We start from the raw sequence: 9,014 nt of genomic DNA, 5'->3' as shown, positions 1-9,014 counted from the left end.
TTGCGTCTCTTTTTTTGTTTGCTGCATTTCATTTGTTTCCATCTCTTTTTTTGTTTGCATATTTTCTCTGTTGCTGCACATTTGCCCCTGTCGGCCACCGTAATGGAGAGAAGCATGGAACACTTAGCTTTAAAATTAATTACAACTAGTAAAACATATTTACTAGTATATATATTGTTATATATATTGCACTTGTATTTTATATTACACCTATTTCTGTGCATAACGTAATAAAATATGGCAGACATGCCTATATTGATCAGTGTATCGCATAAACACTTATTTTAACAAATATGGTCTGTAGAGTATATATCCTAAATGATGTGTTATTATAGTAGAAGTAGAATAAAGTCAGATGACAGTAAAGGCTAAATATTAGAACTCCAACAACAAAAATTAAAATAACTTTTTATCATGATTTTAAGACTTTATTCAGGTAAAATTTGGTCTTTATTCTGCTAATATTGTGACTCTTCTCTTCATTATTCCATCGGAGCATTTCCCAACAAAGTGACCTGTTCTTCCACTCTTGAAGTCAACAGATAACTGGTCAGACGTTCAGAAAGGGAAGGGCTACAGCAGCAGATGACCACACCGGCTGCCACTCCTGTCAGCTGAGAACAGAAAACTGAGCACCTGTGACTATTTTTAAAGTTAAATCAACTGAATAAAAGCAATTTTTATCTGTTTTTAGACAGGCGGCGTTCTGGAGAGCGTGACGTCAGGTGCAATCTGTCACTCTAAAACAGGCCGTTGTTTAGCTAATTATCGTCTCCATACGGGTTTACTTCCTGTCTGGCTCGCCAACCCTCTCCGCCTGTCGTCGTTCGTTAAGCGTCCCGCTCCACCGGGTGACATGTCTGGACCAAACAACCTCTTCTTTTCTTTTTTTTTTTTCATGGTTTTCTTGTCATGGAGCTCAGATGTAACTGGCTCGCCGCCGGCCCGTCAGAGCCGCACGGCTAAACGAATGTCGGCTCTGATTGGAGAATTTGCATCTAAATGGAAAGCTGCCTTCCCCTCGTTTCCGTCTCCGTGATGACCTGGTTATGTGGCGATTGAATCGAAACAGGAAAACCCGCTGGCTTTTGGTTTGGAGCGAAAAGCGACGCCTTAACACATCTCACACACCTCGCTTTTTTTAATCCACACAAACGTCAGATTTAGATTTTATGACCTCTGACCTCTGTCTCAGTTTCCTCTAGAGAGAGTGTGACATGTTTACTTGCCTTGTCTGAACTAACATCCTGTTTATCCCGCGTAATGATTCTTGCGTAGCTTTGCATCTTTTATTCATGTGGAGTTTTTTGTTTTTTTTATCTGTGGCTCTCATTATGAAGTTTTCCGGGCCCCCAGGGGCCTCAAAGTCCAGGTGTCCACTACCATTATGGGGCTGAATTATTTACAAATGGATGTTTGAATAATTTAGCATGAAAATGTTCACTGAAAGAGGAAGAGATTTATTTTGCTTAAATTAGGACTAATCTGTGTGTGTTTGAGAAAACAAACACACACTTATCTTCGGAAATTATTTAATGTGCTTGACAAATAAATGTAAAGTACAGGGAGGGAAAATATCTGAAAAGTCTGGCATGCACTTAAATTTAGTCCTTCTTAGCTAACATTGCATAAAACAATCTTTTTCCTCATTTTTTTCAGAAAAATCTTGTTGCAGGTTCTTAATTGATCTAAAACTATTTTAACATAGAAATAAATCAGAAGTTCCTCATCACAGTTTCAAAGCTAATAGATAACTCAGGAGTGGCGTCAGAGTTAACTAAATGTTCATTTATGGTTTTAAAGCTAACTGAACGGTCAGCACATAAAGAAAAAAGGAGATTTTCTCTTTTATTAAATGTCATTTAAGAGGTTATTGGTTACATATAAAAAAATACACAGGCTCGGTATGTATCGTCATTTCTTTTATTCTTCTAAAACTCGTTTTCATTTGTTGCACCATTTTTTCCTTTAAGATTCAAAGAGGAATTAATCAGAAGAAGAAGATGAACTACAGCTTCAGGCATCTACCATCTACATATTTAATAAAGCCTCTACCTTAAATGTTTCTTTAATGACTAGACCCAAACTTTAACTCTTGCAGGCTAATAGTCTCCATCATCTCCGTCGTTCTCGTCGTCTGGATTTACGTCGCCTTCTTCTGAGACGTAGAACTCGTCTTCCCGCTCATCGGCGAATTCGTCGTCGTCTTCGGTGTTCACCCTGCCGGACAGGACGTCCTCGATCCAGTCCTCCAGCTCCTCCGCCGTGGGCAGGTCCTCATCGTTGGACATGTCCAACCAAACGCTGTCGGCCTGCAACAAAGTCCGCGCAGTCTTACTAAATGCCAACATTTTCAGTTCTAATCTGGGCGTTGCTTACGTCTGTCACGTTGACCACACCGATCTGGGGCCTGAACAGATCCAACTTGAAGGTTTTTTCCCAGTAAGTGGTCAGCTGTAGGGACAACACACGTCAGGTTCATGTTTTATTTCAGGTACTTTCGGGTTTTTGTGGAGGAGAGGAAATGTGAGGGTGAGGCAGAACCAGAGGGAAGTCATCGGGGTCGATCCAGACAATACTCAGCTCCGGGTTGTTGGTGTTGTCTCTCGCCACGTCTTTCAGGATCTCCAGGAACTCGTAGCTATCTGAAGAGAAGAACCTCGTTTTACAAGAAAGAAGATACACAACTAAAGATTTCAAACTGCTAAAAACATTTCCAAAAAATTTAAGGGAAAAAAACAAAGTTTGCCTTGCTGTGCAGGAATTTTGTTTCACTCTTCATTGCAGAATTTGTTTTTAATTCGGCCATATTAGTTGATTCTTAAACATAAATGGCTTGGTTAAGATTTTTGTATCGCAAATAAGTTTGGACTTTGATGAGCCACGTAGTTTTCTGGAATGCTGAAATTTTAAAAATTCCTTTGTAACCCTTTCTTGTTGTGATCCGTGTTTTTCTGTGTAGTTATTTTGAGATTTTCTGTGTTTAGTCCTGTTTCCCTGTGAGTCTCTGTCCTGTCTTCGCTGTTGATTGTTCTCAGCTGTGTCTAGTTCCCTGATTACCCTCTATTTAAGCCCACCTGTTGCCTTTGTCCTTGTCGGATCCTTGTCGTTTGTCAGTAGTTGCAAACAGTTGTACTGTGAAGTCAGTCTCTAGCTTTTCAGTTGCTACCGGTATTTAGCTGTTGCTAGTTTTCTGCCGTGCTGCCTGAACTGGACTGTTCTGAGCTACTTACTCATGAAACTCATCATCACCTCTCATCCAGATATTTGCATTCTCTCTCACAACCTCACCAAATCATGACGTTTCTAAACTGATAGTTTTCATTATAAATGTGTGCATAACTTTCTTGCCATTCCACAAACATTAAAAAAATATAATTTCACAATTGTAGTGTTTCAATTAAATACAAAACATAATTAAAATCACAGAATAAGTTTGTCCACATAAGTCATTAAAAACATGATTATATAACCACTTCCTGTTGTCGTCTTCATTGTTTCTGCCAGTAGTAACATCCGGTTGATGATCGCATGACACAAAAAAAGTGTTTCCATTGCAGTTTTCCAAAAATACACAAATTTCAACTTTGAAATAAACTACCTTTTTATCAATTGGTGTGTTTCCATTGAGCAAATTAGTTATTGTGATTTAAATTGACGAAATTATATGGTCAAAGGAAACACAGCTTCTACAGATTGGAGCAAAATATGTTGCTTTTTAAGCTCTTATCCTACTTCGTGTTGTCAGACAGGTCCTGGTGATATACACTGCTCAAAAAATAAAGGGAACACTCAACACATCCTAGATCTGAATGAATGAAATATTCTCATTGAATACTTTGTTCTGTACAAAGTTGAATGTGCTGACAACAAAATCACATAAAAATCAATGGAAATCAAATTTATTAACAAATGGGGGCCTGGATTTGGAGCCACACCCAAAATTAAAGTGAAATGTTCCCTTTATTTTTTTGAGCAGTATAGTTTTCTTTTTGTTTTTTTTTTACATGATGCCAGGATCACTCAACATTTGAAAGCCAAATTTAGCGATTTTACAAAGTGTGAGGAAAATGCTGTTTTCCTACAACCCTGTGCAGTTTGAAACAGTTCAAATCTTTGAATAGATTAATACAGACCTGGATCTTCCTCCTCAGCGAAGGCAACAATATGTATCCCATCCATATCATCCTCCTAAAGAACAGAAGAAAAAAACATTTTACATTAACTGAGGTCGCTATAATTGAAAAGAAAGTTCATTTAATTACCAAAGATTTCATTGCTCACCCAAATCTCAAACATGTTTTCTGCCCGCAGCTTCCTCAGAGTAGCCCTGTAGCGATAACACTGTAAGTCATGCTTTACTTCGTCTGAACTCTGACCTCTACAGAACTTGCCTCCTGTGTTGGTGGACAAACTCAACAATGTCCAGCTCAGACAGAGGTCTCCCAGGCAAGATGGCCGGCTCCTCCATGAACGGCTCGTAGAAATTCACTTCATTCATCTTTAGGGAGAGATGTTTGGCAACCTAGAGCAACGTAACGCTCCCATCTGTCAATGTAATACGACTAGAAGTTCTTCTAATGTGTTAAATATCAGTTAATTAAAAGTATGTTTTTATTCTACTGTACTAAAACCCCATAAATATTTTTTTCTGAGACATTTGAACCCACACTTGCATCTTAATTCTTCAATAAACAATTAAAGCAGCTGGCATAAAAGGGTGTCTTACCAAACTAACAAAACTTTAACTTACCTAGCTAGTAAAAAGTGGAAACTTACCCAGCTAGCAGCTAGCATGGTACTAGAAAAACAATATTTACTCTGTTCTGCTAATTTTTCCGTTTACTCTTGCAATCTTGTTTAGTTTTAGTTTAAATTTGTTAATAACCTGAAACATTTTAGTGCAACAAAAAAAATCTGATCAAAGAATTAATATAAAAAAACCACAGATAGATGGAAAGGAACTATTATTACTTACAGATTTATCGAATGTTGCAAAGAACTTGATGTACGGTTGAAATCTCTCTGAGGCTTCCTGGAAAGCTTTGTAATCTGACAAAACAAGTAAAGAAAACTTTTTTTAGTTAAGAATAAATAATAGAAGCATAATTAAAAGAAGCTTCGATGTGGAAAGAAAGTAGCAAACTGCTTCATCTTTGGTCAGTTTTCAAAATTTCAGGGTTTAATGAAATCTGTGCCAGTATCATGTGTCTTTTTTTTTTTTTTCTTGACTATAATTGCAGTTTGACCTACTACATGAAAAGCTGTGTGCTATTTAAAGCGTCTCCTGAGACAAAGTGAGAGTGTCTGGAATCAAGTTTCTCATTAACAGGCTTCATGGTGACGTAGCATCATTAGCCTCTGGATCCCATTAGCATCTCAGCGGCTCATTGGGGCACCAATGAGACGGCGGCTACTTTTTTAACCCATTAAAGCTGCAGGATGTTACTTTTATTAAAAAAAAGTTTCAATATTTGTTAAATCTATCATCATGTTATGACCAGAGGTGGGTTAAGTACCCAGAAATTGTACTTAAGTAAAAGTAACTACTTCAACATGATTTTAGTAAGAAGCTGTCCAAGAAATTACTCAAGATTAAAACACTATTTAATATTTTAAAATTACATAAACAGATGGACCAAAATATAAAGTTAAGTGGAAATTTTGGTATTTTAAGGACCAAAAATGACAATAGTTCAAAATAATAAAATCTGGCAAATGAAATTTTTCTAACTCAATAAAAAACTTGTTAAACTTTAACAAAAACTGCAGGTGTGTGTCTCTCTGGTGAATTTTTGGTTAAAACATGTTTGTTTTTTATTAAGTGGGTAAAAAATCCAGAAATTTTACTCAAGTAAGAATAGAAATACTTACTCAAATAGAAGTAAAAAGTACAACATAGGAAAAATACTACTAAAAGTAATTTTTCCTGTAAAAGTTACTCAAGTAAATGTAACTTGTTGTTGCCCAACTGTGGTTGTGATAGTGAACAAATTGAGCTTCTCTGCTTTCTCCCAGTGCTAGCTAGAAACAACCAATCAGAGCTAGGAGGCGGGTCTTAGTGCTGTCAATTATGCAGCACTAATTGCGTTGCAGGCTTTGTTGACTGGCACAGTCAACAAAGCCTGTTGTGAATGCTAAGGCTAGTTAGCATAGCCACAGATGATAGTGGATTAACAGTTTTCCTGTTGTTTCTCCACCATTAGCACATTTAGCACAAGGAGCATTAAGCCCCGGCTCCTGGCTCTGATTGGTTGTTTTTGATCAGGGTTGGTGCAGTTCAGGAAGGAGATCAATGTTTTAATAACATGGGGCCAGTTTGAACAGGTAAAAGTTACAAGCTGCAGCTTTAAATACATTATTTAAAACGTGAATTGTCTTTTGGACGGACTGACGTAAGTCCTCTCCTCTGAAGTAGCCGATGAGGCGGATGTCCTCCTCCATCCTCTCGAAGGCCCGCAGCTCCATGGCGTTGTTGATGATCTCCACCGGATCCTCCAGAACCTGGAAGCAAAATATCATTTTCAGTCCAACTCCAGAAATCATTAGTTTTTCATTTACCCTGTGTGGGTGGTCGATATTTAAACACTTAGGGGGCTTTTCCAAATAATTTGCGTCCCAAATGTTGAACTAAATATGGTCTGAATACTAAACGGCAATGATGAAACATGGTGGTGGCAGCATCATGGTACGAGATTCTTTTCTGGAGGCCAACTCAGAAACTCAAAATCTGCAGCAATTCTTGAAAATCCAACAGTTATTTACGTATTTATGTCTATAATATCCCAATAAAACATATTAAAATGTCATTTTGCATTTTGGCAATTTGGACAGTAACATTTTCTCTAACGTTGGTGTCCTTTCAGTTAGGGGTCAATTGTTTAAAAGTTATGTAGTCCAGTTTCACAAGCCTTTCAATGTAAGTTGAGTGTAAATTAAACTACTTAGAGTAGTTATTTTATATTAGGAAGCAAAATAGTTGTGTTTTCATGTCTAAGGAAGGTGAAACTTGGGGCTAATTGTGAGATAAATGCCATATTTTCTCACTTACATCCAATAGAAATTCCACTAAGGTGTCTGCTGAAAGCTCCCCGTCGAACTCAATGACGCGGTCGTCCTTAAACACATAAACACTTCCGACTTCCTGCAGACCTGATGGGGACCAGAGGGATTATTTAGCCACATCATCAATGATGATCAATCATTAACATTAGTGTTAGATGCTAAGCCGTACCCAGTTTGTTTGCTACTTTGGCGTCTTTCTGGGAGTCCACCATTCCAAAACCAATGTCTTTATTCTCCAGGACTTGAGCTGTGAGCTGGAGAGTCAAAGCAAATAGAAAAACTATTTTAGTCTCAATTATAGCACATTCAACTTTACTGCCATCCACTGGGATTTGGTTGGTCCATTCCACTTGTTAAGATCAGCTGGTTCATAGTCAAAGGGTTCTACCTTCCTGAAAATCTAAAATGGCCGCCATTCTTCATCAGAACCAGCCTGGTAAAGAAAGCTGGTTCTGTTTTTGCTCTGCAACATCTGGAGATAATTTCACAAAGAATGATTCTTCATAAAGTCAAGAATGTTTTGGACACCAATTCCCTCCCAAAAACTCAGAATGTCTTCAGTCAGAGACTTCTTCAGAAACACTGGATGACAGACTGCTACAGGATTGCCTTCCGCCTTTGGGACTAAGAAAGAAAACTAAAATCTACAAACACAAGCTGTGAAAACTTGATCGTTTCTCTTAATTTTTCATTTTAAAAATGAGAATTTGTGAGTTTCTAAATGGTTTTGAGAACTTTTATAATTAATAAAATGACCCAGAAACATCTGAATGCATTCAATCCACCAGAGATCACATAATGGGTTTAAGTAAAAAAATAAATGTCGTGAATTAATCAAGTTGACAATATTAAAACAACTTTTAAGGTTATACTAAAGCAGACAAACAAGAGGATAAAGTCAAAATTATTCTTTTTATGCAGTAAAGAAATCACATCTAGTCCTGTCACAATAATGATATTTTTAAGTAATATAAAGCTAATAATAATGCAAAAACACATTCTCAAAGATCAATAAACTTTAAATTCTGATCAACATTTAACTCTGGAACTGGAAGACATTTTAAAAATCCAAAATAAGTAAAGAAAACAGTAAATACAATTAATTGTTAAGCCTTTAAGAGAAAAATTTAAGACCAAAGCACCAGACTGGAGACTTTTATCATCCAGATTTTGGTAGAAAAATAAAAACAATAAATCCTGCAGATGCTTTTTGATTTATCATGCATTTAATTGATTTATTTGTATAATCAGTGTAAGGTTTCTGGCCTTTGCTTCACCTCCAGCACCAGCTCCGTCATCTGGAAGCGCTTCTGCAGGCCCTTGTTGTTTGGCACCGGCTCGTGGAAGAACAGGCACAGTAGGTCGTACCTCTTCAGGGCCTTCTTGTAGTTGCGCTCGTTAATGTCCAGAACCCGGTCCTTGCCGTCAAAGTTCGGGAACTCCAGACCTTCCTCGGCTCTGCTGTGCAGAACCAGTCGGAGGCTGAGGCCGGACCAAAGAACGGCCAGCAGGACGTGCTTCATCGCTGAATGACGTTTAGTTAAATAAAAACGGTTAATATTTTCTCTGTGGCTCCAGCTCTTCTTCTCTTTTTGTCCTCTGTCTCCTCCTCTTCCTCGCCTCATTCCAGTCCAGCTCTCAGGAGGATTTCCTTTTCCCCATCCTCACTAGAAAGCTGATTGGACTGAACTCATTTGCAGAAGATTCACCTGACATACATATTGTATCAAAGATTTGTCAGCCATTAGGGCAGTGATGGTCTCATACATTTAACATAAGAAAAACATTTATAAATCCTTTTTCAGAAGTTTTAGCACAAAGGATGCCTGAAGTCCACAAAACTATTTTATGGAAGAATAGTAAAAAGATATATATATATATATATATATATATATATATATATATATATATATATATATATATATATATATATATATATATATATAATA

At 37.3% G+C, this 9,014-nt stretch overlaps 1 protein-coding gene across 1 annotated transcript; it reads right to left on the bottom strand.

Annotated features, from left to right (window-relative positions):
• Positions 1 to 1,904: 1,904 nt before the first annotated feature.
• On the bottom strand, positions 1,905 to 8,673 carry LOC106935502 (calsequestrin-2-like). Its single transcript, XM_015016001.1, has 11 exons — positions 8,343 to 8,673; positions 7,235 to 7,319; positions 7,052 to 7,152; positions 6,396 to 6,504; positions 4,979 to 5,052; positions 4,395 to 4,525; positions 4,285 to 4,330; positions 4,137 to 4,191; positions 2,545 to 2,645; positions 2,380 to 2,454; positions 1,905 to 2,312 (listed from the first exon to the last, which is right to left on the bottom strand). Exons 1-11 carry the CDS (start codon positions 8,586 to 8,588, stop codon positions 2,103 to 2,105), a joined length of 1,233 nt encoding a protein of 410 aa, XP_014871487.1. The 5' UTR covers positions 8,589 to 8,673; the 3' UTR covers positions 1,905 to 2,102.
• Positions 8,674 to 9,014: the final 341 nt, after the last annotated feature.

Source organism: Poecilia latipinna, unplaced genomic scaffold (assembly GCF_001443285.1).
Source record: "Poecilia latipinna isolate Pla-1442-1.1 unplaced genomic scaffold, P_latipinna-1.0 Scaffold1973, whole genome shotgun sequence".
Taxonomy (NCBI): domain Eukaryota; kingdom Metazoa; phylum Chordata; class Actinopteri; order Cyprinodontiformes; family Poeciliidae; genus Poecilia; species Poecilia latipinna.
Note: the sequence above shows the minus strand (reverse complement) of the source record. Positions and strands in the feature narration are given on the sequence as shown.